The following is a 21,242-nucleotide window of genomic DNA, read 5'->3' on the forward strand; positions in this document are numbered from 1 at the left end:
TACTGTTACTCCTTTGGAAAGTATATTTATTGAATATAATAAACAAATATAAAGATGAATATAATATTTGCCTTTGAACAGTTCAAAATTTATCTGTGTTTAACTGTAAACCAAACACAAAGTAGAGTAAAGTAGAGTAAGTACCATAATAGGACATAATGGAAGCAGGTAAGAGTCCTGAACAAAGTTTGATACAAGTTCAATTACATTGGGCAACAAAATTTTTGTTGCATCCACAAAAACACTTTTTCTTACCTGATTCAAGTGTGCTGATCTCAAATCTGACATTAGTTTTTCTCTGTAAGCTACAGTTTTTTTGCAATTCAAGATTTTAGGTTTTCATCGTATTGTAAAATTTTCAACATTTAGTTTAACAATGAAGTAGAATGTCTTCTTGGGCATCATCTTTGTGAAAATATAATAATTTATATACTGCAATAAATACACTAATACATTAAAAGATATGATTGCAGTGCCTGACCTGTGGTGGCGCAGTGGATAAAGCGTCGACCTGGAAATGCTGAGGTCGCCAGTTCGAAACCCTGGGCTTGCCTGGTCAAGGCACATATGGGAGTTGATGCTTCCAGCTCCTTCCCCCTTCTCTCTCTCTGTCTCTCCTCTCTCTCTCTCTCTCTCTGTCTCTCCCTCTCCTCTCTAAAAAAATGAATAGATAAATATATAAATAAATAAATAAAAATTGAATTGTTATAAAAACCATTAAAAAAAAGATATGATTGCATCAGAATTTGTCTACAATTTCGAAATAGAACATATTAAAACACTTTAATCATAAAATTTGCTCAAAAGTTATTTAAATTCTATTCAGGCAAAAATTTGCATTTGTAGCTCTTGCATTTGTGTACTTGTTGAGGACAATCTCATTTGATGCTCCAGCAGTAGTCTGCTCATCACTAACAGCTCCAAGATTTTCGGTAAACTTATCAGGATGACTGTTCAGGAAGTGAATCTTTTTTTTTTTTTTATTGTTTTGTATAATTATTTTTATTTTTGTATTTTTCTGAAGTTGGAAACGGGGAGGCAATCAGACAGACTCCTGCAAGCGCCCGACTGGTATCCACCCGGCCTGCCCACCACAGGGTGATGCTCTGCCCATCTGGGGCGTCACTTTGTTGCAACCAGAGCCATTCTAGCGCCTGAGACAGAGGCCATAGAGCCATCCTCAGCGCCCGAGCCAACTTTTCTCCAATGGAGCCTTGGCTGCAGGAGGGGAAGAGAGAGACAGAGAGGAAGGAGAGGGGGAGGGGTGGAGAAGCAGATGGGCACTTCTCCTGTGTGCTCTGGCTGGGAATTGAACCCGAGACTCCTGCACACCAGGCTGACACTTTACCACTGAGCCAACCGGCCAAGGTCAGGAAGTGAATCTTAATGCTCATGTTACATCCAATGTCGTGGAAAGCCAACAGCATCCTTTGAATCAGAAGTTCATAGTTTTCTGCTTTTTTTTTTTGCCAAGGAATTTCTTTGTAACTACCACAAAAGACTGCCATGCTGCTTTTTTCTCCTTATTTATCTTCGTGGAAAACTCTTCATCATGTATGAGGTCCATCGAATATACCTGCTTTTATCATCTTGAAAGAGCAGGCAGGAAAAGCAGAAAGAATATGCTGAAAGCATTCACTTTCTCTATTCAAAGCCTGAACAAACTGCTTCATGAAGCAAAATTTGATGTGAAGTGGGGGGAAAATGATCCTGTCTCGATTAACTACAAGTTCATTCACAGTATTTCACATCCCTACTTCTAAAGCTTCACGTTTCGGCCACTCCTTCTGTGTCCAGTGTTTCTCCCGAGCTCAGCTGTCCCACAAACACAGAAAGCAAGGAACTTCATGAAACCTCTCTGTTGTCCTAGCAGGAAATTTACCATTTTAAGATCCACACAAATGATCCAGTTATGCTTCTTTTTTTTTTTTTAAGTTTTTCTTTTTTTTTTTCTTTTCTTTCATTTTTCTGAAGCTGGAAACAGGGAGAGACAGTCAGACAGACTCCCGCATGCGCCCGACCGGGATCCACCCGGCATGCCCACCAGGGGCGATGCTCTGCCCACCAGGGGGCGATGCTCTGCCCATCCTGGGCGTCGCCATGTTGCGACCAGAGCCACTCTAGCGCCTGAGGCAGAGGCCACAGAGCCATCCCCAGCGCCTGGGCCATCTTTGCTCCAATGGAGCCTTGGCTGCGGGAGGGGAAGAGAGAGACAGAGAGGAAAGCGCGGCGGAGGGGTGGAGAAGCAAATGGGCGCTTCTCCTGTGTGCCCTGGCCGGGAATCGAACCCGGGTACTCTGCACGCTAGGCCGACGCTCTACCGCTGAGCCAACCAGCCAGGGCCTTTTTTTTTAAAGTTTTTAAAATTCATTTTAGAGAGGAGAGAGAAAGGGAGAGAGAGAGAGAGACAGAGAGGGAGAGAGAGAGGAGAGAGAGACAGAGAGAGAAGGTGGGGAGGAGCTGGAAGCATCAACTCCCATATGTGCCTTGACCAGGCAAGCCCAGGGTTTCAAACCGGCGACCTCAGCAGTTCCAGGTCGACGCTTTATCCACTACGCCACCACAGGTCAGGCCAGTTATGCTTCTTATACTTCAGAAAGTCGAGGACAATTTTTATGTCATTATAATCTTCTTGCAGATGAGTTAAATAACCAATTGGAACTGCTGCATAAACATTACCGTTGATAGGAGAACACATTTCAGACTCCGTTTAGAGCTGTCAAGAAATAGGCGCCGGCCCTAGCTGGTTGGCTCAGTGGTAGAGCGTCGGCCTGGCGTGTAGAAGTCCCGGTTCGATTCCCGGCCAGGGCACACACGAGAAGCACCCATCTGCTTCTCCACCCCTCCCCCTATCCTTCCTCTCTGTCTCTCTCTTCCCCTCTCGCAGCTGAGGCTCCATTGGAGCAAAGATGGCCCGGGCGCTGGGGATGGCTCCTTGGCCTCCGCCCTAGGCACTAGAGTGGCTCTGGTCGCAGCAGAGCGACGCCCCGGAGGGGCAGAGCGTCGCCCCCTGGTGGGCGTGCTGGGTGGATCCCGGTCGGGCGCATGTGGGAGTCTGTCTGACTGTCTCTTCTGGTTTCTAGCTTCAGAAAAATACAAAAAAAACCAAAAACACAAAAACAACAACAACAAAAACCCTGGGCTTACCCGGTCAAGGCACATATAGGAGTTGATGCTTCCTGCTGCTCTTCCCCACTGGTGTCTCCCTTCTCTCTCTCTCTCATTCTCTCTCTCTCTTAAATGAATAAATAAAATCTTAAAAAAGAAAAACAAAAAAACAATGCATGCCATTAAGTGTAACAAAAAGAAATTAAAATTGCATAAAAACTAGAGCATGCACCAAAATACGATTTCAGATTTGGAATCAGCGATGCGGAAATATATAGAAACATTTCTAAAACCTCATGCAACAGAAAATGAAAAAAAATTTTCCCCCAGTGTTAAATGTTCTTCTCATTCTTTTAATATATTGCTCTTTAAATAGTACATTTCAGTGGAAATTCTGTCATAGTCATGGTTGCCATGGAAAATTCTGTCATAATCATGGTTCTCAGGGCCTCTTTAGAATCTTTAAACCCTATCAAAACTGAGCATTCTGCAGTATCTTCTGTAAGGTATTTTTCCCTAGTGAGAAAGTTAGGGGAAAATACCTTACAGATGGAGTTGTCGCTCTTTTCTAAAGGGTTCCTGGAGGTTTCTTTTGGTGCTCTTGGTTGTGGGCGGTCCTAGCCAAAGTTTCCGGATGGGCCTGAGTTCCCAACAAGACCATCCCCCATTATCTACCGACCTTACATCTTCAATTAACTTTATTTTTCTTATTACTTTCTTGCTAATTCATTGATATCATTTCTAGCTGTCAGTTTTTTCCCCATCTCTGCTAAAACGACTTGTTCTTTGACTCTTTCAATTAGTAAGTTGTAAATGTAAATACTTGAAGAGTTTTTGTAAACCACAGTAGTAATTCTTCTCTAGGTTAAGAGAAACCTGGCTGATCCTTTCAGTAATTATTTTTACATTGATTTTTTTTTAATCTTCAGAAGTGTTAGTGTCTATGTTAATATCCAATTTTGACTATGGATCAGCTCAACTCAATGTGTGCACCTGCAATGTACCAAGTGTGTGAAGTACAAAGATATATAAGACAAGGTCCCTGCTCTAAAGGAGCTCACAGTCTTGTTTCCTACTTACCTAAAACAGTCAGTACTCAGAAAGTGGAAATTAACAGCTCTCAAATATTTTCTATAATTTGGTAATATATATTGAGTACCTACTATGTATTGAGAAATGTAGGAATTATAATATAATGATGCATGTAACTTTTCTTTTTTTAGCAAGAGAGAGAGAGACAGACAGGAAGGGAGAAAAATGAGAAGCATCAATTCTTTGTTCTGGCACCTTTGTTATTCATTGATTGCTTTCTTTTAAGTGTCTTGATGGGAGTGGGGGTGGGGCTCCAGCCAAGCTAGTGACCCCTAGCTCAAGCCAGGGATCTTGGGCTCCAGCCAGCGACCATGGGGTCACATCTATGATCCCATGTTCTTGTTGGCAGAGCCCCGCTCAAGCTGGAACCTGGGTCCTCAGCATGGGAGGCCAATGCTCTATCTACTGCACCACCACCTGGTCAGGCCATGTAACTATTTTCTTAAGTTTCCCCAATTTATTCTCTGGTCTTACTTGCTGTTACTTCCCACTCCAGGAAAGCACTTAAACTTAATTTGAGTTAATAAATGTACTAGTCAGTTTCTATATCCTGTACCTATGCATCCCCATCTTTGCATCAGTCTTATATGGAAAATCTTCAAAGTGCCATATGGTAGCTGTCACCAATCACAATACTAATCAAGCATACATTATAAAATAAAACTTTTAAAACATATCCACAAGTCTAGCTCCTGAACAAACTTTATTTACTTTAGATGTTTTTACATGCAGATTTTAGGCTAGGAAAATGAACTTGTCTTTTACTTTTTTTTCTTTTCTACCTTTTAAAAATAATAATGTTATAAGTATTTTCATATGTGTGCAGGAGACAAATTATCCTGTGTATTTTTTTTCTTTGTGACAAGGACAGAGAGAGGGACAGATAGGGACAGACAGGAAGGGAGAGAGATGAGAAGCATCAATTCTTTGTTGCGGCACCTTAGTTGTTTATTGATTGCTTTCTAATATGTGCCTTGACTGGGGAGTGTGTGGGGGGACCACAGTAGAACGAGTAACCCCTTGCTCAGGCCAGCGACCCTGGGATCATGTCTATGATCCCACGCTCAACTGCCCACTCAAGCCAGAGACTTCTGGGTTTCAAGCTTAGGTCCTACTGCGTCCCAGTCTGACGCTCTATCCACTGAGCCACTGCCTGGTCAGGCTATCCTTTGTATTTTTTACAAAAACAATAGTGTCAACAGTATCACGGTTTGGAAAGCCAGTTGCATATTGCTAATCTTGATAGAAGCGTGAAATATGGTTACCATCACATATTCACAGATTTAAGGGTCTGAATAAAAGCTTATTACGCAGCTCCAAAACAACTGCTTCTTCGTTTAGCTTTAGCGTAAAACATTGATATCCTTTCGCAGACTGTCGAGGTTGGGTCTGAGATTTCATAGTAAAAACTACCCAGGCCTGACCTGTGGTGACGCAGTGGATAAAGCCTCAACCTGGAAATGCTGAGGTTGCCGGTTCGAAACCCTGGGCTTGCCTGGTCAAGGCACATATGGGAGTTGATGCTTCCAGCTCCTCCCCCTTCTCTCTCTCTCTCTCTCTCTCCTCTCTAAAAATGAATAAATTAAAAAAAAAAAAAAAAGAACTACCCAGCAAGTGATTTCGGTTCCGCGACGAAAAGCTGGGGCAGAAGCTCTCAGCCAGCACCGAGGGCTGGCTGGTCAGTGGGTCTGCAGTTGTGGTGCTCAGCATGGCTGGGCAGGTCGAGGAAAGATTCTCTCACGGACCCGGAGACCAGACCTTGCCTAGGATAGCCTGCGAACCCAGCGAGGCAGGTAGACTCCAGGACCGTCAGAAACCCTCCTCACTCCACGCCCCCTGGGGAGTTCTGCGCAAGCGCGTTAGTCGTGCGACAACCGTCACTTACGGCGGAAGCGGTTTGTGCTGGGAGTTGGTGGCGCGCTGCAGGGCTCTTAGCAGCGGAGTGCGCCGCCCGGGTAATCAGATCCCTTATCCCCTTTCACCACTTCTTGTGGCAGCTTGGGATCGTGGAGCTTCCGGACCTGACGCGCGCGCTCGCGGGGTCGCGGTGTGTGTCCCACCCTGCTTCCTCTACTGCTCAGGGTGATCCCGTGCCCAGGTCGGGGTGAGGGGCGCGGTCGGGGGCTGGGCTGGACTCGATCCTGGCGTCTTTTCTTTTTCTTTCTTTTTTTTCCGTCCTGGTGTCTTAGTGTTGAAATCGCCGGGGTAACTCACCCTTGTTCTTGTTTTCCAAGACTGGTATCCGGGGACTGTGACTTGCAGGGTCCGCCATGGAGCCAGAGCAGATGCTGGAGGGACAGACGCAGGTACCTGGAGGCCCTGGATTCAAGGTGGCGATGTGCTGTGAGAAAGGCCGGCTGATATCTGTGACCTGTGTTTTGTTTTTTAGGTTGCAGAAAATCCTCACTCTGAGTACGGTCTCACAGATAACGTCGAGGTAACTCGCCCAGTTCCTATGCCGTTTCTGTGCGTCTCTTAAGAGCCGGAGAAAACTTGGGATCCATTTTTACTTGGTTGCTTTGCCCAAGGGAAGACTTTATCATCATGAAGCAAATACTATCAAATTATGGGTAGCTTGTTTTATTAGCGGTACTAACACTTTGTGGTATACGGACGTACAAATTAGTTCTGAGTCAAGAAGTGGAACTTGTGAAAGTGATGTATGGAAACAAAGAATCATTTTGCTTGGTGGCTATTGCATTTGTTGGGATATTGCTTTGGAAAGATGGCACATGACAATTAAGAAACTCATTGTCTTTGTAGCAGATTTTTGTTGGTGTAGTCAGCATTTAATGTTGATTTCTTTGCAGAGTTTAGTCAAGTGCCATTGGGAGCTATAACACACATAGCAGAGACTATTTTTGCCTTACATGGTTAAATCTGAATTCAGAAAGTACATGTGAAAAATATGAAAAAGAAGGTAAATTTATAGAGCTTTTTCATATAAGTGCTAAGAGGTTATTATAAAAATACAAGTTATTTTGTAAATGAATGAGTAAATGCTGGGAAAAAAATGAATTAACCAGAGCTATGTGGAATTGGTTAGGAAAACGGGATTTCTGAAGATGTATGGGTTTTCTACACAAAGAAAGACATTCCTGGTGATGAAGTTTGGATAAATGAGGGCAGGAGCATTCATGAGGAGAGTAATAGTAACAGCTGTTAGTGTTTTGTTAGCCCTTTTACTGTTTGCCAGGCTCACTACTAAATGATTTGCATATATCTTGAACCCTGTAAGGCTCAGAGAAATTGAGTAACTTGTTTAAGTTACCAGGGGGTAAGTGGAGAGCTGTGTGTTAAACTTAAGTAGTTTGACATTTTTATTTTTTATTTATTTTATAAATTTTTATTTATTGATTTTAGAGGAAGGAGAAAGGAGTGGGAAGGAGATAAGGGGAGAGAGAGAAAGAGCAAAACATCAACTTGCTGTTTCATTTACTTATGCATTCATTGGTTGTTTTTTGTGTGTGCCCTTACCGGGGATTGAACCTGCATCCTTGTCATATCCGGAGGATGCTCTAACTAACTGAGCTACCTGGCCAGGGCCAGGTTGACATTTTTAAAGAACAATTAAATTTTATTTCTGATCTTGACCGACTCCTACAGTTTGCTGGCATGTGGAATGACTACAATGTGTCTGTAAAGTTGCTAATAATATATATTGCTTCGATATCCATACTGATAAGAGAATCTTTCTCTTCCTAATGCAGTTTTTAGTTGAACTTCTGCTGAATCAGATAAAGATATACAGCACTTTGTTATCTAGTCTTTTTTTTGTTTTGTTTTGTTTTAGAGAAGAGAAAAGAGAGAAAGGGGGGTGGGATGGGAATGAGCAGGAGCAGTAAGCATCAATTGGTAGTATTTGCTTGTCATATGTACCTTGACTGGATAAGCCCAGGGTTTCTAACTGGCAACCTCACCATTCCAGGTCTTTATCCACTGTGCTACACCACAGGTCAGGCTGTTTTCTAGTCATTTAAGACTTTTTTTTAGGCATTAGCAGTCCTTTTTTTTTTTTTTTTGATGGTGCTTGTGTATAATTCCAGAACCGTGCTACTGTTGAGCAGTGATAACTAAATGCTTTTTCTCAATTTCCATGGTAAAGTGAGAAAAAAATGAGAATGAAGAGAGTGTTTAAAAATGATACATTATTTGATGATTGGTCTTCCTGCTTCTATAATTTTTTTTTTTTTTTTTTTAATTTTAGTGAGAGGAGAGGAGGCAGAGACAGACTCCCACATGTGCCCTGACTGGGATCCACCCGTCATGCCCACTAGGGGTCGATGCTCTGCCCTTCTGGGGCTCTTGCTCCTTTGCAACCAAAGCCGTTTTTTAGCGCCTGAGGCAGAGGTCATGGAGCCATCCTCAGTGCCCTGGGGCCAACTTGCTCTTACCAAACATTGGTTACAGGAAGGAAGGCGAGAGAGAGAAAAGGAGAAAGAGAAAAGTGAGAGGGGCTGGGTGGAGAAGCAGATGGGCACTTCTGTGTGCCCTGACTGGGAATCGAACCTGGGACATCCACAGGCCAGGCTGACGATCTACCAGTGAGCCAACTGGCCAGGGCCCTGCTTCCATAATTTTAAAATGCTTGTTCTTTTGTAAATTAATAGTGATAGTAAAATAATAATTATATTTAATTTTACAGTTTTGGTTGGTAAAATAGAATTAATATTAGTTTCTTCCTCTATTGTATTATTTTATATCTAATTGTGATATATGAAAGTCTGGAAGCCATCATATGGCTACTGCTGTTTATTCTCTTATGATTATATTTTATTTATTGTAATAATTTTTTTAAGGTGTTTGCTTTAGGGTTTCGACAGTGTGTCTGTAAAGTCATGGTGCACTTTTGACCGGTCACAGGAAAGCAACAAAAGATGATAGAAATGTGAAATCTGCACCAAATAAAAGGGAAACTCTCCCAGTTTCATACCTATTCAGTGCAGTTCGATGTGGGCTCACACACAGATTTTTTAGGGCTCCTTAGGTAGCTATCCCGTATAGCCTCTACAGACTCGTCACTGACTGATGGCCTACCAGAACGGGGTTTCTCCACTAAACTGCCGGTTTCCTTCAACTGCTTATCCCACCGAGTAATGTTATTCCTATGTGGTGGCGCTTCGTTATAAACGCGTTGATATTCACGTTGCACTTTGGTCGCAGATTCGAATTTAGCGAGCCACAGAACACACTGAACTTTCCTCTGTACCGTCCACATCTCGACTGGCATGGCCGTGGGCTGCTCCGCTGTAGTCACAGTGTTATGTCATCATGTGCGCATGCTGCCACATCATTCTACAGAAACTGGGAGGGTTTTCCTTTTATTTGGTGCAGATTTCACATTTCTGTCGTCTTTTGTTGCTTTCCTGTGACCGGTCAAAAGTGCACCATGACTTTAGGGACACACTGTAGTATGCAAGTTTAACTTATCATAACTTACCGTCAAGTGATAATATATCTTATCATTTTTATTTATTTATTTTCTGAAGTTGGAAACAGGAAGGCAGTCAGACAGACTTCCACATGCGCCCGACCAGGATCCACCTGGCATGCCCAGCAGGGGGCGATGCTCTGCCCATCTGGGGCATCACTCTGTTGCAACCAGAGCCATTCCAGCGCCTGAGACAGAGGCCACAGAGCCATCCTCAGTGCCTGGGCCAACTTTGCTCCAATGGAGCCTTGGCTGCGGGAGGGGAAGAGAGAGACAGAGAGGAAGGAGAGGGGGAGGGGTGGAGAAGCAGATGGGTGCTTCTCCTGTGTGCCCTGGCTGGGAATCGAATCTGGGACTCCTGCACGCCAGGCTGATGCTCTACCACTGAGCCAACTGGCCAGGGCTATATCTTATCATTTATAGTATAAGAATCTTACTATAGTAATCTTCCATTTTCTCTCACATAGTTTACTTTTACATGTTATAAGCCCTACAGGTTGGTATTTAAATTTTTTTTTTTTAAAGTTTAGTTATTACCTGGCCTGTGGTGGCGCAGTGGATAAAGTGTTGACCTGGAATATGGAAGTCACTGGGTTCGAAACCCCGGGCTTGCCCAGTAAAAGCACATATGGTAGTTGATGCTTTCTGCTCCTCCCCCCTTCTCAGTCTCTCTCTCTCTCTCTCTCTCTCTCTTTCTCTTCCTTCTCTAAAGTGAATAAATAAAATATTTAAATAAATAAAAGTTATTTTTTAAAGAGATTTCAACAATAAGAAAAAGGAATATTTTACATATATATTTCTGGGGTCTTCATTCTTTAGTGTAGATCCAAACTTCTCTTTGTTATCATTGTTCTTCCTCCTGAAGAGTTTCTTATTTATTTATTTACTTAAGCGACAGGCAGACAGGAAGGGAGAGAGGTGAGAAGCATCAGTTCTTCATTGCAGCACCTTTGTTGTTCATTGATTGCTTTCTCATATGTACCCTGACTAGGGGTCTCCAGCCAAATCAGTGACTCCTTGCTTAAGTCAGCGATCTTTGAGCTCAAGCAAATGACCCATGGACTCAAGCCGGTTACCCATGGGCTCCAGCCAGTGCCCATGGTGTCATGTCTATGATCTGACACTAAAGCCAGCAACCCTGTGCTCAAGCAGCCTGCGACCTTGGGGTTTTGAATTTGGGTCCTCTGTGTCCCAGACTGATGCTCTATCCACTGTGCTACTGCCTGGTCAGGGAGGGTTTCCTTAACATTTCTTGTAGTTCAGATCTGCTGGTAAGGAGCCATTTATTTGCCTTTGTTTTTGAGATGTTTTTGCTGGGTATAGATTTGTTCCATTTTCTTCTGGCTGACATTATATCTGACAAGAAGTCTACTGTCTTGGCGCTTTTAAAATTTTATTTCAGGTTTTAAATAATTTGATTATGATGTGTCATGGTGACTTTAAAAATTTTTTAATGTTTCTTGTGCTTAGGATTTATTGAGTTTTTTTGATCTATAGGTTTAGATTTTTTATGGTTTTGAAAAAATTTTAGCCATTCAGGTTTTTTTTGAGTATTGTGTTTAACTTATTTGTGCTTTTCTCTATATTCTTGAACATATAATATATATTGTAATAACTGGTTTAATGACATACATTCCTATTCTATCATTTGTTTCAATTCTGGCTTTTTCTGTGGATTGTTTTTCTCCTCATTATGAGTAGTATTTTCCTGCTTCTTTGCTGCTTGGCAATCTTTTAAAAAAATTGATTTTAGAGAGAGTAAGAGAGAAACACTGATTTGCTGTTTCATTTATTTATGCATTCGCCTGACCAGGCGGTGGCACAGTGGATAGAGCATCGGACTGGGATTTGGAAGACCCAGGTTCGGGACCGCGAGGTTGCCAGCTTGAGCGCGGGCTCATCTGGTTTGAGCAAAAAGCTCACCAGCTTGGATCCAACGTCGCTGGCTTGAGCAAGGGGTTACTTGATGTGCTGAAGGCCCACGGTCAAGGCACACATGAGAAAGCAATCAGTGAACAACTAAGGTGTTGCAACAAAAAACTGATGATTGATGCTTCTCATCTCTCTCTGTTCCTGTCTGTCTGTTCCTATCATCCCTCTCTCTGACTCTCTCTGTCTCTGAAAAAAAAAAAAATTTATGCATTCATTGGTTGCTTCTTGTATGTGCCCTGACCTGAGTTGAACCTGCAACTTTGGTGTAATGAGCTAATGCTCTAAACAACTGAGCTACCTGCCCAGGGTCCACCTGGCAGTTTTTTTTAAAGAGAGAGAGATAAGAAGTGAGAGAGATGAGAAGCATCAACTTGTAATTTTGTCACTTTTAGTTGTTCATTGATTGCTTCTCTTATTTTTTTACTGAGACAGAGAGAGGGATAGACAGGGACAGACAGACAGGAACGGAGAGATGAGAAGCATCAATCATTAGTTTTTCTTTGCGCATTGCAACACCTTAGTTGTTCATTGATTGCTTTCTCATATGTGCCTTGACCGTGGGCCTTCAGCAGACCGAGTAATCCCTTGCTCGAGCCAGTGACCTTGGGTCCAAGCTGGTGAGCTTTGCTCAAACCAGATGAGCCCACGCTCAAGCTGGCGACCTTGGGGTCTCGAACCTGGGTCCTCTGCATCCCAGTCCGACGCTCTATCCGCTGCGCCACCGTCTGGTCAGATGCTTCTCTTATGTGCCTTGACTGGAGGGCTCAAGTTGAGCCAGTGACTCCTTGCTCAAGCCAGTAACCTTGGGCTTCAAGTCAGTGACCTTTGAGCACAAGCCAGCAACTGTGGGATCATGTTAATGATCCTACACTCAAGTCGGGTGAGCCCATGTTCAACCCAGTGACCTTGGGGTTCCAAACCTGGGACCTCAGCATCACAGGTTGATGCTGTATCCACTGTGCCAATACCTGGTCAGACCCTTGGTTTTTCCTTGTATGTGCTATGACTGGGGATCAAACCTGCAACTTGGTGTAGCAGAGTGATGCTCCAACCAACTGAGCTACTCAGCCATGCTGCCTTCAAACATTCTTTAGCTTTCTTCTAGGACATAGTTAAGTTACTTGGAAACAATTTGATTGTTTTGAGGTTTGAGCTTTGTTAGGTTAGACTGGACAAGCCTTTACCTTAGGTCTCATTTCGTCTTCTTTCATATTAAACCCAATGCTTTATGTAGTATGAGGTTTTCCCATTCTGAGTCATAGAAACGTGAAGGAGTCCTGGCTTGTGTGAGTGGCAGGGATTGTGCCTCCTGCGTCTTTCATGTGCGTTTTCCCCTGGCTTGGGTAGTTCTCTCATAGCCATGCATTGATAGGTACTCACCAGAAGACTGGAAGGCAGTTTTTTTAGTGTCTTTCTGTGCAGCTGTTTCCTCTCTGTGCAGCTCTCGCCTCTCCATATGACTCCCCTTGAGTGTGCCCTTCATATTAGAGATAGCCTGGTCTCCCTGGGTTTTTAACTCTCAACTCAGGGAGACAGCTGGGTTCTGCTTTGGTTCCCTTTTCTTTAATTGCTTCCTATAAGTGCTCCAGGCAGAAAGCATTAAGTTGGAGCAATCATAGACTTATGTCATTTTTTTCTTTTTGTGATCACTGTTCTACACTCTTAACAGTTTATTATTTTTTATAGTAGTTTGTATATATTTTTAAAACTAATTTAGGATTTTGACTTACCTAAAATTAAGCATAGCAATTTGGCATATAGTGAATATTCAGTAAATATTTGCATGAAGCAAAGGAGAGGATTTGGCCAAGTAGTTGATTATAGGATTTATAGAAGTTGCTTATGTATTGCTGTTTCTTTTTTTTCTTTTTTTCTGAAGCTGGAAACAGGGAGAGACAGTCAGACAGACTCCTGCATGCGCCCGACCGGGATCCACCCGGCACGCCCACCAGGGGCGAAGCTCTGCCCACCAGGGGGCGATGCTCTGCCCATCCTGGGCGTCGCCATGTTGCAACCAGAGCCAGAGGCCACAGAGCCATCCCCAGCGCCCGGGCCATCTTTGCTCCAGTGGAGCCTTGGCTGCGGGAGGGGAAGAGAGAGAGATAGAGAGGAAAGCGCGGCGGAGGGGTGGAGAAGCAAATGGGCGCTTCTCCTGTGTGCCCTGGCCGGAAATCGAACCCGGGTCCTCCGCACGCTAGGCCGACGCTCTACCGCTGAGCAAACCTGCCAGGGCCTGTATTGCTGTTTCTTATTGAAGGCATTGGAGTGTCATGTAACTGACTATTTTTGTTGAAAAAATAATATTATCTGTTGAAATTTACTGATGACCAATAAGTAATCCATGGGCAAATAGCTATTTTATACATTATGTATAGAAAATTATTTTATTAAGTCCCAAAATTAGAGGGAAACATCATAAGCAAAACTAGAGTAGTTGCCTGATATAGTTTTTTTCACTTTTTGTAAAATAAAATAAAATAAAATTTAAAAATACTAAATATAGAAAAATGGTTTTTTTGTTATTGTTGATTCATTTGTATTCAGTTTGAGTATGTTTGGAGCAAACATTCATTTGAATGGTAATGCTCTTAAATAGTGTTTTAGATAGCCACTTTTTTCTAAATTTCTAAATTGGTAAATTTTCAAAAGAAGACAAAATTTTTTACTTGAAGTAGTTTTTGATGTTCTGGATGGCAAATGAATCTATGTGAAAGGCCCCAAATTTGGGGATTCTTAACACGTAGAACGTTATTCATTGTTTCCTAAACTTGATGTGGCTATTACATTAATAATTTTTTCTATGTTACTCATGTTCCCTGGTTTGTTTTTTGTTTGTTCTTTACTTACTATTTTTTTTCATTCATATAAATGGAAAACACATTCTCATTGGGCAGAGGATAACTATAAAAATGAAAGCTGAGTATAAAACAGTGGTAATAAATTTTAGCTGAATTCTGTTACCAGTGAAAGGCTCTCAGCCTGAAGCCGACTCTCTCTGTTAAGAGTTAAGCAAGTGGTACAGAAATATTAAAAGACATATTAGCACCAAACTGAGACTTTGTCCTTGATATTATCTGTAATAAAAGAATTGCAATAGGACTAGCTTTCTCTCTGTGATTCAGTGCTACTTAGTGTCATGTCCACATTTTTTGAAGCTGTAAGAAGGTATTCTCATGACCAAAAATGAAAGACTTCTATTTACTTCTAAAAAGGCAGAGGAAAGTGAGAAAGAGAAGGATCTGGAGATATGACATTAAAAGAGGAGTTATGGTACTTTCAGAGAAAAGAAGCTTGAATGGAATTTAGATAAGTCTGATTTTATTTTATGTTGGCAGAGAGGAGGTTTACAGTTCAATACTAGTTTTTAGTTATTGGCTTGTCTTTTCTATTAGTATCATGTTTCCATTAATTTTTGTTTAGCACTCAAAAATAAGTATTTGTAATATTCATGCATGTTTTTTGAATTCACTAGAGGATAGTAGAAAATGAGAAGATTAATGCAGAAAAGTCATCAAAACAGAAAGTTGATCTCCAGTCTTTGCCAACTCGTGCCTACCTGGATCAGACTGTTGTGCCTATCTTATTACAGGGACTTGCTGTGCTTGCAAAGGAAAGGTAAGATAATGGTATCTGCATAAGGAGTTACCAGAGAAAGCAAAATAAGGACTTTTCTAATTGAAATATCATTAGTTATATGTAGTTTTTTTAATATAAAAATTTTATGGATATTAAAGGTGTGTGTGTATGTGTGTGTGTGTGTGTATATATATATATATTTTTTTTTTTTTAGCAAGAGGGGGTAGGGAGTGAGACAGGAAGGGAGAGAGATGAGAAGCATCATCTCATGGTTGTGGCACTTTAGTTGTTCATTGATTGTTTCTCATACGTGCCTTGACCAAGGAGCTCCAACTGAGCCAGTGACCCCTTACTCAAGCCAGCGACCATGGGCTTCAAGCCAGCAACCATGGGATCGTTTCTGTGATCCCACATTCAAACTGGTGACCTTGTACTCCAGCTGTGAGCCTGAGCTCTAGCCAGATGAGCCCATGCTCAAGCGGGCTACCTCAGTTTTGAACCTGTGCCACCACTGGTCAGGTGGATATTAAAGATATTTTTATTTATTTATTTATTTATATTTTTTTATTTTATTTATTTATTTTTCTGAAGCTAGAAACGGGGACAGTCAGACAGACTCCCGCATGCGCCCGACCGGGATCCACCCGGCATGCCCACCAGGGGGCGATGCTCTGCCCCTCTGGGGCGTCGCTCTGTTGCAACCAGAGCCACTCTAGCGCCTGGGGCAGAGGCCAAGGAGCCATCCCCAGCGCCCGGGCCATCTTTGCTCCAATGGAGCCCTGGCTGCGGGAGGGGAAGAGAGAGACAGAGAGGAAGGAGAGGGGGAGTGGTGGAGAAGCAGATGGGCGCTTCTCCTGTGTGCCCTGGCCGGGAATCGAACCCGGGACTTCAGCACGCCAGGCCGACGCTCTACCACTGAGCCAACTGGCCAGGGCCTTAAAGATATTTTTAAAGTCTGCCATAAGCTCAGACACTTAATTTTTCTGAGTCTTTTTTTTTTTTTTAATTTTTATTTATTTATTTTTTACAGAGACAGAGAGTGAATCAGAGAGAGGGATAGACAGGGACAGACAGGAACGGAGAGAGATGAGAAGCATCAATCATTAGTTTTTCATTGCGCATTGCAACACCTTAGTTGTTCATTGATTGCTTTCTCATATGTGCCTTGACCGCGGGCCTTCAGCAGACCGAGTAACCCCTTGCTGGAGCCAGCGACCTTGGGTTCAAGCTGGTGGGCTTTTTCCTCAAACCAAGTGAGCCCGCACTCAAGCTGGCGACCTCGGGGTCTCGAACCCTGGTTCTCTGCATCCCAGTCTGACACTCTATCCACTGCGCCACCACCTGGTCAGGCAATTTTTCTGAGTCTTTGATCATATGCATATTTATGAAGATCTGTAATGATGGTATGCCTATAACTTTACATTTCCTTTTTACTTAATATTATAAAGCTTTATTCATATCTCTGCATAGACTTCATGATTATATTTTAAATCATAATAGTACTACAATTAATTTAGCTACTTTCTCGTTGAAAATTTAGGTTCAATTTCCTTTATTTTATTTAATTACTTTCGTATGATAAATTCCCAAGAGTTGGTTTGCTGCTTTTTTTTTTTTTGTATTTTTCCGAAGTTGGAAACGGGGAGGCAGTCAGACAGACTCCCCCATGCGCCCGACCGGGATCCACCCGGCGATGCTCTGCCCATCTTGGGGCATCACTCTGCCGCAATCAGAGCCATTCCAGCGCCTGCGGCAGAGGCCACAGAACCATTCTCAGCGCCCGGGCAAACTTTGCTCCAATGGAGCCTCGGCTGTGTGCCCTGGCTGGGAATCGAACCCGGGACTCCGGCATGCCAGGCCGACGCTCTACCACTGAGCCAACCGGCCAGGGCCATGGTTTGCTGCTTTCAAGGGCATGACTATTTTTATGGTGTTTGACACTTAGTATCATGTTTATGTCCAAAAGTTTATTTTTAAAATTCTTCCATGATATCATGAGTGTTATAAACATTTTTTGCCAAATTGTTTTAATTTACATTTCCTTATTGACAAGATTACAATTTTTTCTCTTTCCTGTGTGTATGTTTACCCAGCAATTCTATCTAAATTACTTTTGTGTAAGCAAATCCCATGAAAAATAATTTTTTTAATTTTGGTGACAGAGACAGAGGGGTCAGAGAGGGACGGACAGACAGGAAAGGAGAGAGAGATGAGAAGCATCAATTCTTCGTTTCAGCACCTTAGTTGTTCATTGATTGCTTTCTCATATATGTCTTGACGGGGGGGGGGGGGGGCTACAGCAGAATGAGTGACCCCTTGTTGAAGCCAGCGACCTAGTGCTCAAGCTGGTTAGCCTTGCGAAAACCAGAAGAGCCCACACTCAAGCCAGTGACCTCAGGTTTTCGAACCTGGGTCCTCCACCTCCCAGTCTGACTCTATCCACTGTGCCACTGCCTGGTCAGGGTAAAAACACTTACTTTCTTATAAATTGTATTAGTCAACATCTATTAGATGAAGATTATGCTCTTTTTTTAATAGAATTTATTGGTCATGACATTGGTTAATAAAACCATGCATATTTCAAGTTAAAATTTAACATCATTTGCATACTGCATCGTACACACATCATCCAAAGTCAAGTCTCTTTCTGTCCTCATTTATTCCCCTCCCCGCCCACTTTCACCTCCCCCATTCCCTGTCTCTCTGGCTGTCACCATACTGTTGTCCATGTCTGTGTGTCTTACATATCTATTTTTTGCTTAATGCCTTCATCTTTTTTCGTCCAGCTTTCCCACCCCTGCCCTCCTCTGATATCTGTCAGTCTGTTCTATATATCTATGCCTCTGTTTTTATCTTGTTTGTTAGATTATTTTGTTGATTAGATTCCATATATAAATGAGGTCATGTGATATAGTCTTTCTCTGACTGGCTCATTTCACTTAGCATAATAATTTCCAGGTCCATCCATGCAGTTGTAAAAGGTGAGATTTTTTTTTTGTTTTTTGTTTTTGTTTTTTTATAAATAAATTTTTATTTTAATGGGGTGACATCAATAAATCAGGGTACATATATTCAAAGAAAACATTTCCAGGTTATCTTGTCATTTAGTTCTGTTGCATACACATCACCCAAAGAGATTGTCCTCCGTCACCCTCTATCCAGTTTTCTTTGTACCCCTCCCCCTCTCCCTCCCCTCCCCCTCCCCTTCTCCCTCCTCCTCCCCCCCCTAACCACCCCACGCCTGTCCATGTCTCTTAGTCGAGATTTGTTTTTTTATGGCCGAGTAGTATTCCATTCTGTAAATGTACCACATCTTTTTTATCCACTCACTGGTGGATTATGGTGAAGATTATGTTTTGTTCAAAGAATAATAATGAATAACAGTACACTGATACAACTTGGTAAGGAACCTGATGAAATTATATCTTACAGTTAGGGTGAATTATTGATTTAGAATAATATATTAGCCTGACCTGTAGTGGGGCAATGGATAAAGTGTTGAACTGGAACTCTGAGGTTGCCACTTTGAAACCCTGGGCTTGTCTGGTCAAGGGACATATGGAAGGTGATGCTTCCTGCTCCTCCCTTTTTCTCTCTCTTTCTCTCTGGTCTCTAAAATGAATGAATAATAAAATCTAAAAAAAAAATTTTTTTAAATGAATGTATTAATTTTACATAAAATTCTATGATACACATTAAATATTTGTTCTAGATTGTTGTATTTATAAAATAGGATTTATTTATTTATTTATGGCTCTACTATTGGCAGTGGAAGTATGGACATCATTTATTTTTTCTTTAAAAAAGGCTAAAGTTTGAAATTCTAAATATTACTTTATGTGCTAGAATAAAGAATTTGAAGTAGTTTTATGTAATATGCTATTAGTAAATATAATTTTAAAGTAAGTAGTCTGGAAAATGAGTAAGTAAATTAATATAGAAAAACACTAGGCCATTAAAAGACTTTAAATTACTAAAGGAGTATTTTAATTTAGAAATTAATTTAATGGGGTAACATTGATCAATAAAAGTACATAGGTTTCTGGTGAACATCTCTATAGCAGTTGAACTGTTAATTGCATTGTGTACCCATCATCCAAAGTCAGTTCATTTTCTGTCACTGTATATTTCTCAAAATATTAGAAGAGTATTTTGAGACCATTATAAATCGATTCTCAGTATGCCTTTTCCTTGTAGGATTTAAATAGATGTTACTCCCCACTTTTCATTTTTACTTGTTTTCTCAGCAAGGGTAAGTTAGGTAAAAATAATAAATATGAAATGACTGACACCCTTTAATTTTAAAATATTATGTTTACTCAGGTGGGCTGTGTGGTGGCAGTATTAGAACTATTATTGATTTAAGTTATTTGAAGAAAAATAGAAATGTCTTTAAAAGAAACATCACAGAACTGCCTGACCAGGCGGTGGCACAGTAGATAGAGCGTTGGACTGGGACTTAGAGGACCCAGGTTCGAAACCCTGAGGTCACCGGCTTGAGCGCAGGCTCATCTGGTTTGAGCAAGGCTCACCAGCTTGAGCCCAAGGTTGCTGGCTTGAGCAAGGGGTCACTCGGTCTGCTGTAGCCTGCCGGTCAAGGCACATATGAAAAAGGAATCAATGAACCACTAAGGTGCCACAATGAACAATTGATGCTTCTAATCTTTCTTCCTTCCTGTCTGTCTGCCCCTCTCTCTGTCTCTCTCTGTCTCCGTCACACACACACAAAAAGAACACAGAACTTGTTCAAAATGAATATTGCTTTCTTTGATTAGTCACTTAGAGAGTTCGTCTACATGTCTTGGTGAGGCTGTAACCATTTTCCTATATTGTTTTTGTATTCTTACTGTGAAGGATAATACTCAGAGAAAATTAAGAATACCATAGATGTACAGCTTGATGGATTTTCAGAAACCAAGCATACTTGTGTAACCTGCACTTAGATCAAGAAACTGAATGCTGCTAGTATTGTAGAAGCTTCACTTGTGGTCCCTTCACGTCATTATTCCCCTGGGATAATAATTGTCATCCAATTGTCAGTACACTTTTGAAACTTGTGTTTTAGAATTGAGTTCATAAGCAGATTCAGACATACATTTACTATATTCCAATGGCCTTTGACTGTAAAAAAAATTAAACTTTAAAAGATAATTCATTTTTATTATGGAACAATATATTTAAATGAACTCATACAGAATGTAAATTTCTAAATTTTGGATTTCTTTTCCTTTACAGACCACCAAATCCCATTGAATTTCTAGCAGCATATCTTTTAAAAAACAAGGCACAGTTTGAAGATCGAAACTGACTTATTGGGAAGAACATAGAAATTTGGTTTCTACTATAGATTTACATGATTAAGAGGCAGCTTTCTTGCCATGATTTCCTCTCCTTTTTGGAAGTATAAGAACCTTCAGGACAACGACTTATTACCAGAGTTGCCGATGATAACATATTTCTCTTATTTTGATTTAATCATCATACTTATTTAATGAGTGTATACTGTGCAATTTTTCTCAGATTGTCTTTAACTTTGTTTTTAAAATGATCTTCAAAATAAACTGTTAAATGTCATTATTGTAAATTAGTTTTTCTATATGATTAATTTATGTGGTTCATTTACTTTTATGACTTGCTTTTGTGTCAAAATGCTACAATTTTACAACAGCATGAAAATACATCAGAATCTAGTATAATATTTAAAAATCTTAGTTTTTTTCAGTGTTGTTTCTATACCTCTTAGTAGGTAGGATCTGGGTAGCTTCCATGTTTGAAAACTATCACAGGTGATTCTAATGTACAGTAAAGTAGGAGTACTGGTATAAGCACTACAGAGGGTGTACAATATCCTCCTATGCTATTAGCCATTATGGTAATAATATAATACTAGCTACAATTGCAGTTCTACATGCCAGGCAGAGTATTATTTTACATAAATTATTTCTAGTATAGCAACTCTGCAAAGTAGATATTGTTATTCCCATTTTGCAGATGAAACAGATTTGGAGAGGATAAGTGACTTGCTCAAGACCACACAGGTAAGTGCTTGAATGGGCATTCAAACCCACTTCTACTAATCTGTTGCTTATAGCTAAGTGAGAAG

General features: G+C 41.3%; 1 protein-coding gene across 4 annotated transcripts; it reads left to right on the forward strand.

The window, feature by feature from the left end:
* Window positions 1-6,076: 6,076 nt before the first annotated feature.
* DPY30 (dpy-30 histone methyltransferase complex regulatory subunit) lies at window positions 6,077-20,713 on the forward strand. 4 transcript variants are annotated; one of them, XM_066378580.1, is made up of 5 exons: window positions 6,077-6,155; window positions 6,435-6,506; window positions 6,590-6,637; window positions 15,036-15,178; window positions 20,375-20,713. In XM_066378580.1, the coding sequence occupies exons 2-5, from the start codon at window positions 6,471-6,473 to the stop codon at window positions 20,445-20,447; spliced, it is 300 nt and encodes a 99-aa protein (XP_066234677.1). In that variant the 5' UTR covers window positions 6,077-6,155; window positions 6,435-6,470; the 3' UTR covers window positions 20,448-20,713. The 4 variants fall into 4 exon arrangements, with proteins under 4 accessions (XP_066234677.1, XP_066234676.1, XP_066234678.1 ...); XM_066378579.1 differs by having other exon boundaries at window positions 6,089-6,155; window positions 6,463-6,506; XM_066378581.1 differs by having other exon boundaries at window positions 6,109-6,247.
* The last annotated feature ends 529 nt before the right edge of the window (window positions 20,714-21,242 follow it).

The sequence above is a fragment of the Saccopteryx leptura genome, chromosome 3 (assembly GCF_036850995.1).
Source record: "Saccopteryx leptura isolate mSacLep1 chromosome 3, mSacLep1_pri_phased_curated, whole genome shotgun sequence".
Classification (NCBI taxonomy): domain Eukaryota; kingdom Metazoa; phylum Chordata; class Mammalia; order Chiroptera; family Emballonuridae; genus Saccopteryx; species Saccopteryx leptura.